Source organism: Phycodurus eques, chromosome 18, assembly GCF_024500275.1.
Source record: "Phycodurus eques isolate BA_2022a chromosome 18, UOR_Pequ_1.1, whole genome shotgun sequence".
Lineage (NCBI taxonomy): Eukaryota > Metazoa > Chordata > Actinopteri > Syngnathiformes > Syngnathidae > Phycodurus > Phycodurus eques.
This window is the reverse complement of record NC_084542.1, coordinates 14,486,379-14,508,267: the sequence shown is the minus strand read 5'-3', so window position 1 is coordinate 14,508,267 and position 21,889 is coordinate 14,486,379. Positions and strand designations below refer to the sequence as shown.

Below are 21,889 nucleotides of genomic sequence, written 5' to 3'. Positions count from 1 at the left end.
CTTTTTTGTATTTTTAATAATATTTGTGGATTTTAGTAGTTGCGTCAAGGTTTTTTCTTTTTTCCCCATATTTCTATTTTCACCAAATTTCAGGGGATTTGTATCCTTGTATTTTTCAACTATCCAGTATAATTTGTAAATTTGTCCTCATATTTCTATTTAATATTTGGGTTTTGTATTTTTCATCTAACACGTTTCTAGAATATTTTCAACAAATATTTTCAACATATTTTTTTATTCTTTTGTCTAATGTTTCTGTATTACCCCAAAATACTTGTGTTTTTATTTGTCTTGTATTTTTTTGTAATTCTAAATAATATATTACTCTATATATAATATTTTTGGTCAGCCATCTTTGTGTCTTACATGATGTGTGCTTCACATCTGGCTCTCATTATACAAACGCGGTTGAACGGTTGTTTGGCCGTCGTCCAAAGATTCAAAATGCAACACGGCTTACAGTTTAACAGTATGTCGCAACACGCGGGGCCGTATGGAAGTAACAGTGTGCTCAAATAGGTCAGGGGTAAAGCACGTAACGCTTAATGGCGCCGTCTTCCAGCTTTGTGGGTTTCCTCTCCGTGTGACCCATTTGCCTACGGACCGGCGCTTCCCTCCCGCTCTCGTTCTCGTTCACTAGCTCCGCCGCCGTTGCCATGCCGACGCAGCCGCTGGCAAGACAAAAAGATGAGGACTCGCTGGCTTTTTCATCGATGCCGGCGTGGTTCTCTCCAAGGCTCGTTTACGGATTAAAAAGGAATATGTTCTCACCGCTAGAGCTCAACATCGCCTCGCTTAGACAGTAGCTGAGAACATGTAGCACAAAATGACTGACAGGTTTATTAGAAACGTTTTTTTTGAGTGCGTAATGTGCGTCTACTTTCTTGCAGGATAGAAAAAGGTTCAAAACCTAACAGTGTGTACATGCTAATTGTGTGAATAATACATTTTTATTTTTTATCGAAAGTAATTTCATTTAATTCTTCCCGAAATGTTAGCATTTATTTTGGAAAGAATTCACCTTTCTCAAAGCCACACCCCAAAAACAGGAGACCAGCCAATCACACCGCGACTCAGAACGGAAGTACACAATAGGATTACGTCACCAAAAAGCTGCTCTAGGCTGGCCACAAAAGAAACTTTGGATTTAACAGACTCTTGTTCGCATTTATCGACAGAGCATTTGTAAGGCTAAATTCCAAATTTCCACGCATATAACTGAAATCTTGTGTCAGTCCTTGTGTGACAGGCGGATACCCTAAATGAACCCGAGTCTAGGTGTCATTTGAGGCCGCTTCGACTCATGTCACGGGAAAAAAGAAAAGCCACACTATTAGCATTGATTTTGCCCCGCAGCTGGTAAATATCTTGTCTATTTGCAGAATTAGGAAGGTTTACTTTGCGAAGGTTCTGTACTTAATACATTGAGCTGGCGGCGTGGAAATATATGCATAGTGTACAAGCCGTGACACGGTGACATGAGGACAAAATCCGACCGGCCGGCAGAGCTGATTGCACATCGATTACTCATCTATAACTCCGGCTTGACCAGTCTCCTCAATTCTTCCGTCCATTTCAAACCACCCGTGTATTTGCGAGAGTAGACGGCTGCCGAGTTTCTGCATTACGTAGCAGTCACTAAGCTAACATAGCACCAAAGTTAGCATAGCATGCTAACTTAGCACATAGGTACTACATATGACTACGTAGATGGTGATCCAGACTCTGGCAAAAAAAAAAAAGAATTCCAAAAAAATGACAAGGTACAAACAGTTACCATCAGGTTTCTTGCATTTGGGGATCTCTACAGTATCACTGGGTCTTGTTCTGAAGTAAATGTAGTCTGAATGGGGAATTCGACAGACAGACTGGTAGCGTTGTTGCATCGGACTTTGGTGTTTGAGAAAGAAAATGTCAGTCTACATTCTGACCTTCACCAACGGTCACAAGTTTAGGGAAGAAACCATCAAGGACAAGTTACCCTTTGGAGGGTGTCTGGCCTCACACACAGTGAACGGGTGAGGAGCTCGGTCTTGCTGGGGAGACGCAAATGTCTACTCGACACCTCCCTGATGTTTCGGGCATGTCCAACCGAGACAAAACCTCACGGTAGTCTTACAACATCCGCATCTTACATCTGGTCAGTGAAGACAGGGAAGTCTCAGCATCCTTTCTTCGTTTTTTGCACCTGTAAACTGACTTGAAAGAAATTCATGACCAATCGTGACGAAACCTTGAGGCAGACTTGGGACATGCTTGATACCTAGCTCGGGAATGATTTGCTGTCCTGCTAGTAAAACCCGAACGACGTCAACGTCATGCTTTTTGGTAGACAAGCACGGGAAACACGGATCCTCATTCAATGCACCCATGATTCTTACAATATTTTCACATTTGTCTGGCACATCGAGGAGTTATGCTCTAAATTAATGAGCCCTAGAAAAAGTGCTCCATCTCCCACCCCAAGGCTTCATTAGTGGGGAATCAGATGGAGAGTCTTCGGTGTAGCAATGTTGGGACAGAAGGGAAACACAGATAAAACTCTTGGGAGGATTTTGTCCCTGCTGGCCTATTTTAATGCAATTCAGCAAGGTGACAATAATGTGGCCCTATGCAAAACACAGGCACACCGATGTGTGTGTGTGTGTGTGAGGGGATTTAATGGGGTTCGTCCATGATGTCTCTCACCTCTCCACAAACTTTTTAAGGCTGTCTCTTGCAGGCTATTGGTTGTCTTTTTACTGCAATGCAGCAGATCGCCTCAGTGGCCAGAGGAATCAAAGCTTTTATTTTGTCTGTGTGTTCAAATACTGAAGGGGACGCTTTTAACGCTTCAATTCACCGAAGCATTCTGGTTTCAATGGGATTAATTGGCGGGTTCCGACGCACCACGCAGAGTTTAAGCTTGTTTTTGTGCTGCGATGACGACAACAATCTCATTAGGCCGACTAACTGTGTGTAATTCTCTTCATTTTTTTTGGGGGGGGGGGTTCTTTTGTCAGCGCTCTCTCCCAATACAAAAAGAAGGCATTTGCTCGTGTGCGTCGCTAATTAGAAGCCAATAAGCAGAGCAGATCAAAAGCTCCCTTTAATAAGTTTCCCATTCGCACAACAAATTAATAACGCCTCCGACGTACCACCCCCCATCTGCGCATTCACTTGTACTTCATTAGTGAACTTCAAAGTTGGCCCTGAAATTACAATTTTGAAACCGGCCGACTGGATCATGAACCAAAAATAAATAATCTGGTTTTGTTGTTTCTATTAATCATGCTACTGATGGATTATTAGATAGACTACAAAGAGTACAATACTAAGCTAATACTACATTTTTTATTTTATTAATGAATGTTATAGCGTATACCAATATGTCAAAATGTAGCATTTGAAGACCAACATTTCAAGATCCTTAACTGTAATGGTTTAATTCCAAACATTTGTCCTGGTACCGTGCAGAACTGTTAGCAAGGGATGAACTGTTAAAGTGGAAATATAATGTAAAAATGACGATTTCATGTCTTGTATACAAATAGTTGGGTCCCCGGAGTGCCTGCCAACCCATTAAGCGTGAAATTAAACAACGGAACAAAATGTGACACAACAATGCAACAAATTTACATAAAATAAATTTGAGTTTTAGTTCACCCACATTGAGTTTTTCCACTGCTTGTCATGGTAACAAAAGTCAAGACAGAATGCATGAAACAACACAAGTCACGAAAATCGAACGGCTCCTTCCTTGGCCTGTGCGCCACCGATGTTTTCGCTTACATTTTGGGGATTTTTCGTATTTTTTGTTTGTGGAACTCCGTTGCTGCTGAGGGTTGTGCACACAAATCCCTCGGCATCATGGGATGTCCTTGATGTCAGTTCCGTCATTCGTCTTTCAAGGTGAGCTCCCTCCTCCCGCGACTCCGCCACCCGCCCCCCTGTTTCTCGTTCGCCGCCCCGCGTTGCGTCATGTTCCGATCAGAGCCACAACAAGAGACGCAACGCGGAGAGGCAGCGGGATGCCGAGCCTGAAGCAAAGGCTGCCGCACTTTGCATCAGAACTTTTTTTTTTATTTTTGGGGCGTAGTGGAGCGTGTCCAAAAATGAAAAAAAAGTAGACACGAGTGTGTTGATCATCAAATGATCTTCGAATGATTACCCTGTCCTCCAGTGAGATGAGTAACAAAGTGCAAATACTTTGTTGCTGTAGTTAAGATCACATTTTTCGGGTATCTGTACTTGAGTATTTCTTTTTCTTTTTAGTTTTACTCCCTGCATTTGAAAACAGCATTTTACATTCTTCTCCCGACTTAGTCAAAATAGGCTTGTTAGTTTTGTCCATGATGACAAAATGTAAAAAGGTTGCACTGTAAACGAGCCGATGTTAGCCGTGACCGCCACGTTGTAGCGTGACTCATTCGTAACAGTGTTACTAAAACGCTATATGTTACCGGTTTGAAGTTTTATTTTTCGGAACATAGATCTATTAAAAATAAAGCAGCAACGTTGCTAATTCCGCGTGGCTTCTGAATCCTCAAAGCTTCTATGTCCAATTCCTTCTTTTTAACTTTTGTCGCTAACCTGAGGTGGATGCTCCGTAATAGTTTCAACGAAGCTCCTGCAGCCCGAGGAAACAGGTCAGCGCAAGGCTGCGGGGGTGTGCCCGCGAGTGCAAGGGAAGTGATTAACGCCTCGTCGCCGGTCACACCTTCTGTCTCTGATTCGCTTTTCCTCGGGCACGGTGGTTTCTTAAAAATACTCACAGTTTTAACAATATAACAAAACTGCTTTTCAACGGCAAACTTCCCTTTTAAGCGCAGGAGTTGAATCAGTGCTTCTTCTTTCACCAGTTTTGAGTATTTGTACTTATTCTTGAGGACAGAGTACGAGTACTTCTGCCACCTCTGCTGTCCTCCATCGATGCATGATTTCTAAATGAAGATACACATGATGCACGCGAGACGCCAACGCTCGCCGCTTCCTGTCTTCCAGCAAGGTGGCATCGCGTGACCTGCCCGCCATGTGACACAGCGCCGTCCAATCGCAATTAGCTGGCCTTCTGAATTCCTTCCTTTAGCACCATCAGCCCTTTTTTTCTCCTCCTTTGAAAGAACTCAAAGCTGTCATTTTCTTAACAACTGTGAAGTTTGCACCCGTATTTATAACTTTACTAGAAAGAGCGCAGACCTCAGTCAAGACTGGAAAATTTAATTTCCGTGCTTTGGACGGCACAAACAAGAAAATAAGGCCTAAGCCAAGGCTTGTAATTGGTACCACAACACACATTGAAGCAGTAAATCAATGTGGTTGAAACTTTATCCTAAATAATATAAATAAATATGATGTTATTATGAGTATATTTAGAAATATTTAATGTTTCATTAAACATAATAATTATCATCTTAGAAATAATAAAGCAGCGCATCCAAAACAATACAAATGTCATCACTTTTAGATAATTTAATAAAATGTGTGTTATGCATTATTAAATATTTAAATGTGAGTTTGAAATGAAATTGTTCTCCAAAAAATCTTTTAAAAATATCTAAAAAAAAATAGGAAACTGACAAATAAGTAAACACGGTAAACTGTATTGTTTATTTGTATTAATTAATAAATACATAAATATAAATAATAATGATAATAAATAAGTATAGTTAAAAATGAAGAAAGAATATACATATTTTAAAAATATATATATATAAAAATGATAATGTATTAATATAATTTTTCACATGAAAATACTTGTAAAAATGAGAAATACATTTAAACAATAAAAATATCTCAATTTATTATGATATAAATTGTGAACAAAAACATTTGAAATTACAACATTATTACAAAGAATTAACATTCAAATATATAAGAAATAAAAAAAATAATCTAATGTAAAAATAACCAAACCACATGAACACAAAAGAACCTGTGGACGACGGTTAGCGATCACGAGAAGATCACATGAAGCGTCTGTGTCACATGCTAAGCCGTCACATGGGTGGGAGCGGACTCACTAACACGGCAGCCGCTCCAAACTGGTTCTTGGCGGGTGAATGTTTCTTCCAGGTATCACGCCGGCGGGAAACTGTGTTGCTGCGCTTTGAAGCTGCTCGTCGTGAGCTAGCCTTCCGTCCGTGTTTCGAAGAAAAAATTCAATTTTTACACCCAAAATGTCATCCATTTATCTATTTTCTTTGGCACTTGCCCTCCAAACCCTGTCAAGATATTGCCCCACTATAGCCCCACAATCCCCCCCCCCCCCCCATCCCCCTCCATCCCCTGCCTGCCCGCCTGGAGTGCTTCACACAAACACACACCTGCACACACACACGCAGAGCGCAGGCCGCAATGGAAACTGTGAGTCACCATGTGCTCTCCTTTGGTATTGTGATCTGAAATCATTGCAGCGTTGAGTCACTACAGGCCTTCCTTTGTGTGCGCGTGTGTGTTTGCTAATTAAAAGTGCGTGCAGTTGTGTGTGCGTTTTTAATTTTTTTTGTATTGTTTTTTGAAGGCGCGTGGCAGCAGTGTACTGTATACTGCGTGTTGGTTACATGCATATCGAGTGCACGCTGTACGCATTCCGATCCCACATTCATGACAACAACTGAGTGGCAACTAGTGTACAGGGAACCCTCGCTATTCGCAGAGGTTAAGATACCAAGCCTTGAGTAATGGACGTAGCGTGTGTACCAAATTATGTTTCATATTGCTGTGTGCGTGAATGACAAAGTGAGTAGCGATAAAATGCTTGAAGTGCCTCGTTAGCCTTAGCCATTACTTGTTGCACCAGGATGTGTTTTTAATGTGGTTTAGGTAATGTTGATTAGTGAAAGATAGGATTGCTACACAAGCTACTTTTTATTCCCTGGCAACTGTGTGACAGATTTCATCTAAACGTGCAAGCATCGTTGCTCAATTGTCATATCAAGTACGCAACCAAGATAGCTAAGAAAACAGACATGTACACACACACACACACACACACACACACACACACACTGTCAGGGTTTAAGGGAAGTACAGAGAGCAGTCTGACCCGAGCAGCACTCGGCTAGATGATAAGCAGAGTGAAAATGAAGCCGATAAGATTTTAACTGTGAATATTTTCCAGACAAGCGTCACGGCAACACTATTACCACAGAATTTAAAGATAGCCACCACCCGGATACGTTGCTCTTCTTGGCGACTTGAACTGGTTTTGGGGAATAACCGTTTTTTTGGTTTTTTTTTTTGTTTTTTTTTTTGGGCAAAGTGGTCCGGCGGTACAGTTCCTTTCCCAGTCATTTGGAGCAATCATAGGAGATCACGTGGACACCAAATCATCCGCTGTGAGACCACAGAGGAACATCTACAGCACAGTTCTCTAAATTGCCCTGAATTGTGAATGTGTGCGTGAATGATTGTTTGTTTATATGTGCCCTGCGATTGGCTGGCAACCAGTTCAGGGTGTACCCCGCCTCCTGCCCGAAGTTAGCTGGGATCGGCTCCAGCACTACCGCGACCCTAGTGAGGAGAAGCGGCTCAGAAAATGGATGGATGGAATTTAGGGTGCCCCATCTGTCTGATTGGAGGTCATTTGGACACATTTCCAAGTAGGAGTTTGTCAAAGTACAAATTAATCCAAAATGGCTGCTTCAAATCGAAATAGCCAACGTTACTGTCCAATTTCAAATAAATACATCTTACCCCTCCCATACAACGAATGATGAATTTGCATCATTTGTGTATGCTAATGGCTAACACACACACTGTGGATTGTTAAACATCTGCTTTCCTCAAATCACACAAGAACTATGGTGGTCTTTAAGACTCAAAAAGGTTTGGGCAGGGAGCCATGGAGCTTGTTTTTTAGGCGATCCCGTTCCACTCCAGTCCTCTCAGTGGCACTAATTCTTTTTAATTACCATAACAAGACGTCAAACAACACTTTATTTCCCGTCTACTAGTTGGAGTTTCCCCCCTCCCCCGCTAAGAGGTAATGAAGATCTGTAGGAGTGTGCGCAAGGTAGGAAGGTGGGAGGTTTGAAAGTGAAAGTGGCCCAAATGGAAATCGGATGCAAGGCGCAGCCAGCAGTCTGAAAGCTTCTGACCTTTGAGAATTAGGCGGATGTGGAAATAGTTGCTTCACAGGTTTTGTGAACCCAAACACACGCACATAGATTCTCGTACTTTGACTCCGTTAGTGCATACAGTTCCTGGGCTCAGGTGACAGTGCAAACACTGAATATACGAAGTGTACAGTAAGAGACTGCACTGGCGTTGACTCATCCGTCCATTGATGAGCTTAACAGCCATCCACTCCACTCCGGGGTCCTTCCTGGGCTCAAACAACATCCCCCCCCTCCCCCCTCTCCCCCCTTCCCACCACCACATCTCCTTCTTTTCAGCAGACTGCTTGCAGCTTAAATTAGAGCTCTGGCAGGAGGCCACGCGAGAGTGCAGCAGACAGACGGGCGTTCACACCTCTGGAAGTCTGACTCAGAAAAGACGAGCCCGGGTGCAAGACTCGCGCCTCACTTTGGCTGTCATGATGCAGTCTCGGCCAAAAGACGTGTAGGTGCCAGAGGCACGTGCACATTTTGGGAGAATACGCACGCTTCAGCAAAATGCGTCCCAATGGCACAGGCGAATAAATCTTGGCTCGACTGTTGTGCTTCTAATGCCCCAATTTACTGAGCGTAAAGCGTGATCTGCCACCAGTGTTGCCGCAGTTACCTTGAAAACGTCACCTGATTACTCCTTTAAAACATACATTTGTTACGTTACTGTTTACTTGATTTTAAAAGTAACTACGTTTGATTACAAGCTACTCTACTAGTTACATTCAGCAGTTGCATAAGGCCCGTTAACCACGATACATATATTATCGAACACGACTCCATGACTATAACACGATATGAACTGTTCTTACAGACATAAATCGTAGCAGTCACTAAGCTAACATAGCACCGGTAACATAGCATCGGTAAAATGTGAAATACCTCCAGCTCCGTAACTTAAATAACTGCGTCATTCTCAGTATCGTAAATTAGCACTCTCTCCAATTGCTCTCTCTCTCTCTTTCCCGCTCGCTCTACTGTGTCGCAGTGACGATGCATCTAATTATGTTAATAGGGCAACCCGCATTGGCTTTGTGAACGCACACTGTCTCGCTCTGGGAAAATGCTTTACGAAAGTCCCAGGTGAATAAATCCCAGCTTTAGTGCGAGCAGAAGTTTTTATAGTCGACTATCCGCCGCCGCATTGCTCGCCCACCCCGCCTACCTTAACCACAGTCTGTATATTTGCAATCTAAAGCCAAGGAGTCATTAAGATGCCATCCACTGCTCTCATATCACATTTGATATTGTTCCCTTGTTTTACGCCGCCTCCAAAGTGCGATGTGATCTCTCGTCCGAGGAGATTGCGTCTCCCTCATAACCGTGGCACTTATTACACCCCCCCCCCCCCCATCCTTCTACATGTTGCACAGGTGCTAGTAAGCCATCTGTCGGATCTCATATCATCTCACGCAGCGGGAATAATACTCCCACGTCCAAACTGCACTCCCTGCACTGTCCGTCTCACTCTGAAGTCATTTGAGTCTGATAGCATGTGTACTAGCTAGTAGCGCTAATCGGCCCGAAAAGTAAACTGATTAGACAGATCCGATCAATGGCGAAGGTCGTCGTGAGCATGCAGAGGCCCCGAGAATTTCTTTTCTTGCTCGAGTGGACTCTTGGCACTCGAATCTGACTTATTTATCCATTGTCATACATCTGCATGTGGTCATCTATAAACATTTATAATACACATTCGGCGTTCCGTAACATCGCAGGCTAAACTTAGATCCTCCCCGGCTTACAAATATCAAAATAGTCGAGATGTATTACTTTAACGTAGTTCTTTGACACCAATTACTATTAGCCAGGGCTGTGACAGCAGGTTAGGGTGTTACAGAAAGAGCCCAAAAATATGCAGACATTCCCAAATAGGTGATTTTTTTTTTTTTTTTTTTTTTTTTGCAAATAGATGAGAATAGGTTCCACAGGAAAAAACATACCCCGTCACATTCCTACAAACTAGCACCCTCGGGCATTGTTAAGCGCTAACGTATGGTAAACACGCCGACTCATGCCAGCCTCCGATGGGCAAATATGTTGCAAACGCGTTATTACTGTCAGTGCTAATGCCGCTAACGTTGACAGTAATCGCAGGCCGTCCAATGCTGTTTTTCCTCCTTGTCAGGCTTCAAGCTATTCGGCCCGCAGCGGAGGTCTTTCAAGACGACAGTCAAATTATTATCTTAAATAGCGGCTTCATCCTTGAAATGGGGCATAGGCCCCTCCTTTGTGTTTCCATCAAACAAATATTTGGCTTTTTTTCCCTTTTTTTATAAACTGAACGACGGCCGCTCTTATCTGCCTTTGCCCTCAATCCTGCGTGCCCTAGATTTTCATGTGATCAACTTTTAAAGCACAAGCTGTCTCTCTGGATACGCTCCTAAAAAGTCAACATGGGGAGAATTATGTATATGGCGAGGGATTTGTCCATTGGCGCCTGCCGGCGAGCGTGCGTTGCCACAGACAAAACAGGAAGCGGTGGCCAGGAAGTTGAGATTCAGGTGTTGACGTGCCTTTCATTGCCCCTTTATTCTTTTTACAGGATTCAACCTGTCGGCCTCAAAAATACAAGTAAAGGATGTGCAGGTTTATGTTGCATTTACTGTGCTATAATGCCCTACATGAAAAGGATGACCAGTCGGGAAAAAAACAAAAAAATGAACTTAATCCATTTTGGAATAGGGCTGTAAAAGAACGAAATGTGGAAAAAGCGAAGCGCTGTGAATACTTTCTGGACGCACCGTATTCTCACATCGATCTTCTTGTAATCGGTAAAAACTGTATTGATGTGTTGTGCATCTACGTCGGTGATTAGCAACGATTCTGCAGGTAGGGATGCCGTCGTTGAGCGCCACTCCTGTTTGCACTCCCAAGTTTTCTGTCTAACTCACACCGTTGTGATAAAAAGAAGTACCGCTGTATAATACACACGCCACATAAGGAGTCGCTAATCTATTTCCAAAGTGTACGCAGAACGCCTCGTGATGCGTGGGCGCGGCCCGAAATGAGTCACGTTGACTGACTGACGCCGCCGTCATTTTCCCCTCCGAGCATGCGTGACAGGTAGCTCTTGATAAGAGCTCTGTGTGTGCGTGTGTTTATGTTGTGGTGCTGTATAATATTTCCTGAGGGATGGAGAAGGGTTGCCATGGCAGCAGCGTGAATGAATGTGCCTGTGTGAAAGCTTTTTTTTTTTTTTTTTTACGACAGGCCAAACGAGGACAGCGCGCGTTTGTCATTTGGCCGTCGCTTATCTCGCAAGCCGCGGAACGCCGTGACATTTATAAAAAAAAAAAAAACACTTTTTTTTTTCACTTGACCTTCCGCGTTATGAGGAGACATAATAGCGACATAATCACACCCTCGGATTTCGAGTGCTACTGGTGTATGAGAGGCTCCTGCCGACGTGGGGAAGGCAGCGTCAGTGTCACTGTAAACTAAACTAAACACTTTGCTTAGCTTTCGAAGCGTCGTAGGATTGTTGGCGCTTTTCTACATGCCACATAGCGTGTCCTTCCACTTGGTTGTGCCAGCTGAACCAAGTAGGTCTTTTAGTTTCTAAAGTATTGTGCCCCTTTCTCAGCGTGGACGATGCATTCTCACACATTGTGTCCCATACACACAGACGCTCGCGCATTTCCATGGCAGCACAAAAGCAATTTGCAAGCGCCAGCGTCTTGTTTTCACACTGCTGAGCCCAAATTGACAATCTTTATCTCGATAAGTCATGTTTTTAGGTGCGCAAAATGTCGGCGACGCCGTATGTCGTGATGTTGTGACTCAGTAGGCATAAGCGGTAAGACAAAATAGTTTTGCATTGATACCCTTTCGATACCAGAGCATCAACTATCAACATTGATGGCAGCTACAAAAAGTATTTACTAGTTTCTCATCAATATTTGTCACGTTTTTTTTTTTTTTTTTTTTATCTACAGTGAACCTTCACTATTTGCAGCACACTGATGTTTCTTTCCCATTATTATTCCAATAGTTTAAAATGTTTACATATTTTCTCAGTAAGTTGAATCACTTCACTGTTTTTTAAAGCCGTACTTTGACTTGAAACACATGTCATGTTGTTACGTATACAAATATTTGCAGTACTCATCTCCTGCTCCAGATAAGGTCTGTGATGGACCAACAGTTTTTAAATACATTTTACATCTTCCTTCTCCTTTTTGGACTGGGAGTACGTGGTGTTTCAGTCGTAGATATATATATATATTTTTTTAAATTTTATTTACATTTTTACTTTCTTTGTTTATTCGTACTGCATGTTTGAAAGAAAAAATTGAATCAGTCAATTTGCTCGGAGTTAATTTCATCTGCTCGCACGTACTCTTGTGGTTCACTCTTCATGCTTACTCGACAATTTTTCCTAAGGTTCATTAATTCCCTCTCACACGCTTCGTGCACCGCCTAAAGGACACTACAGTCCACATACATAATATGTGAAATATTCCATGAACAGGGCCAAAAGTTTATAATTTTTTTGCAGCATCCTCAATGCTTCGTGCTCTCTGGAGGATGTAAAAAAAAGACAGCTATCTAAAAACACTTTTCAACACCCACACCCAACTAGTCCTGTCAAATGTTATTTTTAATGTTATTATTATTATTATTTTTTTATATGGCGTGGGCTGCCCCAAAATTGGGCAGTGGGCCGCAAATGGCCCCTGGGCTGTAGTTTGGACACCCCTGCTCTAACCTGTCAAATGACGGTGAATGATTGTCTGTATGTTCCCTGCACTGACTGGCAAAGCAGTCTAAGGGGTGTCTGTACCCCGCCGTCCTAATGAGGACGAGTCGCTACTTTAGAAAATGAATGCATGGATGGATTCGGAGCCTTCGAGAAATGAGGTCGATATATTTATATTTATCGACATTCCCAGAGAGAGGGGAACACCAGCCCCAGCCCCCACTGTCATCGTTCCTGGAGGAGACACATCTCGTGTCCCGTTTTCCCTTCTCCATCCTCTCTCCAATCTCATTTGCCAGCACGCGATGCGTTCAAATTCCACGTGTCACGTGACCTCGCTTTGGCCTCGTTTGCCTATTGAGGGACGAAAGGGGGAGGGCGGCGAGAGCCAATGAGGAACCCCGGAGCGCGGTGACGTCAGCGGAGGCGGGGCAGGAGGCTGCTGGCTCGCGAGTGTTGGAGTCAGTGTGCGGTGTGCAGCTCCACTCTGCACGGAAGCGAGCAGTCAGGATTCTCCCCCCTTCCCCTACCCCCCTCGCACCTTTCCTCTCTCCAGCCCACGGACGAGGCACCGCGGCGCCACAGGAGAGGATGCCCTGCTGAATCGAGGGACAGGCCCGGGGAAAGTCAGCCGGCTCCCGTCCCTTCCTTGTCACAGCACGCCAAGCGACAGCCTCGCTCCTTCCACCTGGAAGCGACGACGACGTCTGCTTCCACTCGCCGCCGCCGCCCGCGTCCCCCTTTTTCCTGTCGCGTGCAGGGCGGTGGGGCTACACAGTCAAAATCCCCACGCGTGGATTGGATGGAGCAAGGGCCGACCTGCTACTAGTTGGCACGGGGCTTACTAGTTAGCTACACCTGCTAACCACCGTGTTTTTTTTTTTTTGCCCCCCCCCCCCCCCCTGATATCGACTGGGAACACTTTATTTACTTTTTTTAACTGCTTTAACGAGCATTTATTCAACTTATTGTTTCTATTTTACGAAACGTGCCACTATTTATTTATATATTTTTTTTTTACACCGGTAAAATAAGCTAACACACATATTGAGCTAGCGCGCTTCCAATGCATTGACTTTTTTTTTTTTTTTTGAACAGTTGAATGCAGTTTTAAAAAAGCTTTAAGGCAACTCAAGGCGACGTTAAAGTGATTTTCGAAGAGGTTCTCCGTGGATTTCGGGACTCGTAATTGGGACGCTTTAGCCGGCTGTAAACGCTGTATGGGACAACAAAGGCGAGTCGACCCAGCTGCTTTTCTTTTTTTTTATTATTTTTTTTTTGGGTGCCTGTTGTTGTCCCGCAAGTTGATTTTTCTTTCATTTCATTGAATCCCGCTAACCGAGCGGTATCCCGGCTAAGGAAGACCCCCGAAGAGGACTGAACAAGTCGTCGTCGCCGATCCCGGTGGAGCTCTTGCACCAACATTCCCCCAATGAACATACAGAGGTCACGTCCGATTAACATTTCACGTCATGGACGATCGCGGCACAAATCGCACGACTTCGAAGATTTATCTTGCCTGAGGAGCGCCGCCGAGTCGCCCCAGAGCTTCAGTCCCAACCTCGGCTCGCCCAGCCCGCCGGAGACCCCCGACGCCTCGCACTGTATCTCCCGCATCGGGGACTACCTGCTGCTGGAGCCCCTGGAGGGGGACCACGTCTTCAGGGCCGCCCATCTGCACAGCGGCGAGGAGCTGGTCTGCAAGGTGAGCACGCACCAACACACACGCACATAATACATAAATATATATATATATATATATATTTTTTTTTTTTAATTGGCCAGCTGCACGAATATTCATATTTCAGCATGCATTGGTGCACAAAGGCTTAGTTTCGCCTGCAGCGAGCACTCCGCATTAATCGGCTTGCATTGCAAAGAGCCAGAGAGAGAAGAGCCTACTGGAAAAAGTGAATGGGCCGCTATGACGTAACGTTCACAATGGAGCAGGAAGCACGCGCACGCACACGCGCACGCACACACACACACACACACACACACACACACACACTATTGGTTCCAATGTAACACGAGAGTTGCATCTAAAAAGTGTCGTTTTTAAAGGTGACGCCTGAGTTGTGATGCACTTTTGTCGCGGTTGTGCTTTGCAATGGCGCATTGCATCATGCCGGGCGGCTGCACCTCATATTTTGACGGGGACATTGAGCCTCGGCGAAACGGGGGCCCTCATGCCAGCAGCTCTCGCGGTTTATTGATGCAGTGCAACTTGACAATCGACATTTACGTTGGTAGTAAACACAACTTGAGCATATAAACAGTCAAAAGGGGAAATAAATCAGCAAATCAAGCTCGGTAATCGTTAGTTGTGGACTGTGGTGCCCTCAGATGGTCAGGAAGAGCATTAATTTTTGCCGAGGCATTGTTTTGTATTATACAGAGTTGCAACAGTTGATCGATTAATTGACGACGAATCAATTTATCAAATTAACTGAGTGATGTTTTGATCATCGATTAGTCGTTTAGACACCTTGTTTAACTTCAAATTGTCCAGATCCTCGGAATTTCATCCTCTAAAGAGTAAATCACATTTCGGTCATCCTCAATGCAAGCTGACTGATTATCTTTTGTGTTTCGTCAAAATAAGACATTTACAAACATCCACTTTTCGTCTGGAAAGCAATAATCAACATTTTTGCCTATTTTCAGAGATCTTGCAGACCAAACCAGTAACTGAGTCATGTTTGTGCATTTTATGCAGTGTCAATTTGAAATAATGTCTTGTTTTTAAAAAAAAAAAAAAAAAAGGATGGACATTGAAAAGATTTTCTTGTCCGATGAATTGATTATTAAAATAATAAATGAGGCTTGTAGCCCTAATATTATCCTAAGGCCCAAAACACAATTACTTTCTTTTCCCTTGCCAACCATGTCAATCTAAATGTTATTTATTTATTTATTTTATGTACAAAAGGCAATTAGTTACAATTAAGTGTGTGTGTGTGTGTTTCTTTAAGGACCACAATTGATCCCGATACAAAATCCACAACGCGTTCGATTACCTTCTTGGTTTGTTGTGTCACATTAAGTACACATGAATGGCCCACCAGCCGACTGTCCGACCCCCGACCCCCATGCCAAGACATCCTATCGATGGCAGCTCAAGCCGCCACCGATGCGTCCCGTGCGCGCCCCGCCGTCTCGAGGAGGTTTCAAAGCTGTGGAGCCGTGTGGAGTTATTCTCCTCTTGACCGCCAGCGGTGGAAGCACTCTTACCTGAAAGTCAATTTGAGGAAGAGGAGGAGGGAGGGGTGTTGCCATGGCAACTAAAGAGGCAGTGCAACCTGGGCATGCGGCGCATCGCTCTCATACGATACGCTTTTATTTCGGCCTTATCGCCTCGTCAGCATATAGGATCACATTTTGGCTGCTCACCCAAAAAATGTTTGGAATTACTTGTGTATGCCACGAGATGGCGGCAAAGCACTTTATTTATATTAGACATCGCTACGGCCTGGTCAAAATGAAGCTCTTCCCCTCACTTTAACATAGCACCAGCATGCTGCAAGGTGGCGCCCATGCAGAATTTTGATATTTGGCGTGGCTTTGACATGAGCTCAAAACGGCAAACGGGGGGAGTTTTTCCAGCCATAACGGAGGATACGTTCACCCAAAACAGCCGCGATTAGGCCAATTAGCAAAAGGCTAACTGCAAATATGAGGAGGTTTCCTATAGGGTCGAGTAAGTTAGTCAAAGTTTCAGGCAGAAGCAAATAGAATTGCTTTGAACAATTAAAACTCTTATGAGGACATTGCAAGGTTAAAAAAAATGTCGAACAGAAACAAATTAGAACTATTCTTCACCATCATAGAAACGCGACTCCACTTTTCGAAGACACGACTTGTCCAGATGCATTGTGGGATACATTGCGGGCGGTATAGAGGAGACGACCTATACGCTACACCTTTGATTTGACTAAAATGGCTTCCTAACGCGGTCCATTTTGTTTCCCGCCCACCTCAGGTGTTCGACGTAGGCCGCTACCAGGACTCTCTGGCGGCCTACTTCGCCCTGGGCCGCCACCAGCACATCAACCAGGTCCTGGAGGTCCTGCTGGGCGAGACGCGGGCCTACGCCTTCTTCGAGCGCAGCCATGGCGACATGCACTCGTTCGTGCGCACCTGCAAGAAGCTGCGCGAGGACGAGGCCGCCCGCCTCTTCTACCAGATCGTCTCGGCCGTGGCGCACTGCCACGACGGCGGCCTGGTGCTGCGAGACCTCAAGCTGAGGAAGTTTGTCTTCAAGAACGAGGGCAGGTGAGTTGTCGGGTCAAAACTCAACATGTGGGCCATTTAGTAATTGTCTAAAGTACGGTATATTTGTGTCACATCGTTTCTAATCCAATAAAACTTACATGACAAATGATGAAGTTACAAACCGCTACGGTAGGTACAGTAGGTGGATCAGTTGGTAGGTAGGTTGGTCGGTCGGGAGCTTGCGAGATATAAGAGGTTGCCTGTCTGTAGGTAGGTAGGTCAAACGATAGGTGGTTGGTTGTCAATCGGTAGGTAGGTTGGTGGTCAAGTTGGTTTGTAGGGTGGTTGTTATGTAGCTTGATTGCTAAATAGCTACAGCAGGCAAAAGGCGGTAAATTGGTTGGTTGATGGATCCGTCGGAACGTGGGTCGATCGGTCACTGGGTAGATAGGTCGATTGGATTGCCATACGTTAGGTAGGTTATGTAGTAGAACGATCTGATGGTAGGTAGTTCAAACAATGCGCACGGGTTGGTCGGTCGGTTGGTCGATGGGTAGGAATCTGTCGGTAGGTAAGTCGGCTCGTAGGGTGGTGGGTAGGTAGCTTCATCGCTAGGTAAGCTACAGGAGGCCGATCAGAAGGTAGGCAAGTTGGAAGTTCGATCAGTGAATTAGGTGGCTCGGTAGGTAGATGCGGGAGGTCGGTCCTCCGCATCCGTTTCCCGCGTCCTCGTCCGGTTCAGTGTGCCGACGTTGCTGCGCCGCACAATAATATTCAAATTGATTCTGCACGCTGGCATTGAGTCGCTCAAATGCGCCGCTACATAATTGTACTTACACGTGTGTATTTCTAAGCTGTCGACACTTTTTAATTTTGGTTGGGATTTCCTCCATACGGGCGTTTATGGAAATAATCTTATTAGGCACAATGGCGGCGGGAAACAAAGCAAGTTCTCCCGCTTTAGAAACGGCGGATTACCACGGCCGTGCTGGGAAACTAGTGATGACAAAATTGTACCTTAAACTCGATTTTTTTGGGGGGATGGGGGGGGGGGGCATTTTCCTTCCACGCAATGTTTAAGAAGGACCTCACACATCCTCATCTGGCTTAAAAGCGCTTGTTATTTAACAGCACTCCAGGGTATCCTAGCGGCTCCTTGTGAGCTTTACAGAGCAAACACAAGCTGTTATGGTTTGTGTGTGTGTGTGTGTGTGTGTGTGCGCGCGTGCGCGAGTCAGACATTGGGGAGCAGGCAATCAGCAATTCTTATCTCGGCCCACTTTTAACAAAATAAAATCCCGTCGTTGCGCCGACACGTTTGGCTCTTTATCGAAGCGAGAGCAAATGTCAGCGTTGATAATCCTGAGGAATTAGCCGCCCCGCTTCCTCCTGTTTTCAAAAGGACTTCCCGTCAAGGCTTATTACCCCGCTTGTGCCTCTTTAATTACTTTCCCCTCTCACACACAGATGACGTCAAAGGGGTAAATTCCATTCTTGTATTACTCTGTTTAGACATATTGTCCTAAGCAGCCAGGACAAGGGACTCTTTTTAATTTTTATTTTTTTAATTTTTATTTTTTATTTTTTTTAAACTTACTCTACTCCTTCTGAGGAGAAGACCATAGGTGCCTTTTACACAGAAGCCGATGAACTGGTGTATTTAAACACAATTTTCAGAAAAACTAATTCTTCAACACGCACTGAGCAGCAAAACATACAGACAGAGCATCCAAAAATACTCCCAAGCCCCTATTTTCTCTGCTTCGTAGGGGACCTTCTCTGCCTCTTCATCTTGCTGCTAATTGACTCTGCATCTCGGTGCAGTGAAAAGGTTCTCGCCCAGCTTGTCTGTGAAATTCAAGCTGTTACGTAACTGTAATGACTAAGAGACGCCAGTAGATGGCGACATTGCGTGGCTCTTGATTTGAGATCAGCACAGCTTTTGAATAGAAGACAAACATCGGGCTTGTCACGTCGATTATGAGGGAGAGAAATGCCACCAAGTTTGGGCACCTCACACAAGCGCAGAGTATGTATAGTAGACTCTCTAGGCGTCGATGTTATAAAAAGGTGGAAAAGTGGCATACATTTCCAGGCGTTTTCCTGACGTCTTGTTGTTGTGTGTGCCCTGTTGCGTCGTGAAGAAGCGCTCTGAAGCTGGAGAGCCTGGAGGACACGTACATCCTGGCGGGCGGCGACGACTCGCTCTCCGACAAACACGGCTGCCCGGCCTACGTCAGCCCCGAGATCCTCAACGCGGGCGGCAGCTACTCGGGCAAGGCGGCCGACGTCTGGAGCCTGGGCGTCATGCTTTACACCATCCTGGTGGGCCGCTACCCTTTCCACGACGTGGAGCCCGGCTCGCTCTTCAGCAAGATCCGCCGCGGCCACTTCAGCGTGCCCGACACGCTCACCCCCAAGGCCAAGTGCCTGATCCGCGCCATTTTGCGCCGCGAGCCCTCCGAGCGCCTCACCTCCCGCGAGATCCTCCAGCACCCGTGGTTCGACGCGGCCGCCGCGTCCCCGCTCGGGGCGCCGCCGGGTGGGCGGGGGGAGCCGGAGCAGATGGTACCCGACGTGAACATGGAAGAGGAGCACTTGTTCAGCTGAGCACAAGCACAAGCGGACGGACCGCAGCCGTAGTTTAGCCAGGTTATTGCTTTTTTTTTTTTTTTTTTTTTTCCCCCCCCCTCATTTTCCCCCCTCAGCATTTTCACAGGAAAAAAAACAAAACAAAACAACCTCCAAGCCTGGCATGATGAACATCGGGAGCTGACCCACAAATAATAATGTAGCAACATCTGCTTTAAAAAAAAAAAAAAAAAAAAACGAACTCTTCTTTTGTTTTGCTTTGATGTGGTGTTCGTAACGATTAGACACATTTTTGACTCTGCGGCAAGCATGAAGGGACACACTGACAACGGGATTCCTCATCATTTCTGGGATTTAAAAAAAAATAAAAATGTTTTTGTTGTATCTCCTCAGCTTTCTGAATCTCCCAGAATCTTTTGCTAAAACACGAAATGGTGCCGCCGCCGTTTGGCAGCATCATCCTTTTGATGTGTGTGCCGCCATTTTCAATTTGGAACTTTTGGGTGGCAAAATTCTGGGGATTTTCAAAGTTGGAAACTTTCCATGGGAATGAACATAAATTTAGGGCAATTATCGGGAATACATTTTAGAATTTGACTCTTAATAACGAACTTGAATATACTTTACTGTTGTTGAAATAAGTATGAGCGCTGCAACTCTAATAATTGATAAAACATTTTTTGATGTATTTTAATTTCTTTAATTTGTTTTGACTGCCACCCATAAATAACTCAAGTTTCCAGTAAGTTTGAATGGGTTAAACTGGGCAATTATGAAACTATTCCAAATTTTATTTATTTATTTTTTTCCCCCTGGGAATTATCTGGAAATTAAGGGTAATTTAATGGAATAATTTTATATTCAAGGGTAAAAAGTAAACATTTTACTAGCCCAATATTATAATTGCCTGAGTCATTTTGTAAGTAGTAATATTTTTGTTTTGGACTGCACAAAAAAAAAAAAACGGGTTCCCGACAAAGATCTTTGAATGAGCAAATTTGCAGATACCGTACTTTTCAACTATATTCCCATTTATTCCCATAAATTCATGTTAAACCCAACTTTGAAAATTCCCGCAATTTTGCAACCCGAGAAACTGCTTCCTGTTACGAAATCTGTGCACTTGACGTGTGGCCATCGTTTGAAATGTTCTATTTAAAGTCTTTAGAAAAATAAAAGCGCAGCATTTATTTAAATCAAACAGTTATATATATGTATATATATATATATATATATATATATATATATATATATATATATTATATAAAAGTATAAATCTATATATTTAAAAAGTACTACATTGCAGGTTCTTTTTTGTTGTTTGTTTTCTTTTGACACAGGACGCGCTTGTCTCACGCTGGGCAGCCATCTTGTGTGCCAGAATTCCCGCCGCCACTCTCCCTCTTCACTCGGTGACAGTATTCTCCATGTTACTTGAATTTGTATTTAAAAAAAAAATAAAAAATAATAAAAATGATTATTATTGGCATGCGTCCATGAATGCTATAAGGTTGACTAGAAGCAATGGTTGGGTTTAATCAGCTTTAAAACTAAAATTCTCCCCCTCTACAAGTCAAGAAGCTAGTTGTATTTTATTTTACCTTTTTTTTTTTTTTTTTTTTTTTGTAGACAGAGCTTCCTTTTTGATTTAAGTTGGTGCTGATTCGGTGCTACTGTTTAGTCCTGGAGGTAGGGAAGGGTGTCTTTGGTGGTGCATGGTGGGATATCTGCCTGAGATGTTCTGAGTGTATCGTTTAAAAAAAAAAAAGAAAAGAAAAGAAAATGAAAAAAAAAAAGAGATTCTAGTGTTTTGTCCAAATTTATTATTCCGTAAATAAAATTGTGAACTGCAATTGGTGTGTGTTTTTTTTTTCTTCCTCTGAGCATGTATTAAATGGAAGTTACACAAGGATCAGGATGAATACAGAAAGCAGAGTTAAAATACATATTTATCCTCTGCTACATTTATCTTTTCATCAAATTGTGGAATACCTACAGTAATTTAAAATGTTTCTTTTTGACTACTACTTATACTTGTATATCACATTTTAATGACTAATTAAGTTAATGCACATAACACTCAATTTTGGCCACTTAAAAATGTTTCAAGTAAGAAAATATTTTTCCTTCATATCTTTTTGATTTTGTCTGTACAGTAGTGTTTATGAACAAATATTAGTTTCTGCTGCTCTATTTTACATGCATTTTCAATTTTGCAGACAATCACTTACGTACATAAACACAAAATGACTCATAATCATACTGTAAAAATAAAACAGGAGCTGCACTC

The 21,889-nt window shown here is 43.7% G+C and overlaps 1 protein-coding gene across 1 annotated transcript in view; it reads left to right on the top strand.

Moving 5' to 3' along the window:
* The window catches only part of trib2 (tribbles pseudokinase 2), a 40,761-nt gene extending 19,309 nt beyond the window's left edge, over window positions 1-21,452 (top strand). Inside the window, exons 3-5 of the mRNA XM_061704074.1 lie at window positions 13,891-14,497; window positions 16,775-17,067; window positions 19,152-21,452. Coding sequence (XP_061560058.1) covers window positions 14,225-14,497; window positions 16,775-17,067; window positions 19,152-19,617 — 1,032 coding nt within the window. The 5' untranslated portion in view covers window positions 13,891-14,224 and the 3' untranslated portion in view covers window positions 19,618-21,452. The remainder of the gene's footprint in view (window positions 1-13,890; window positions 14,498-16,774; window positions 17,068-19,151) is intronic.
* Window positions 21,453-21,889: the final 437 nt, after the last annotated feature.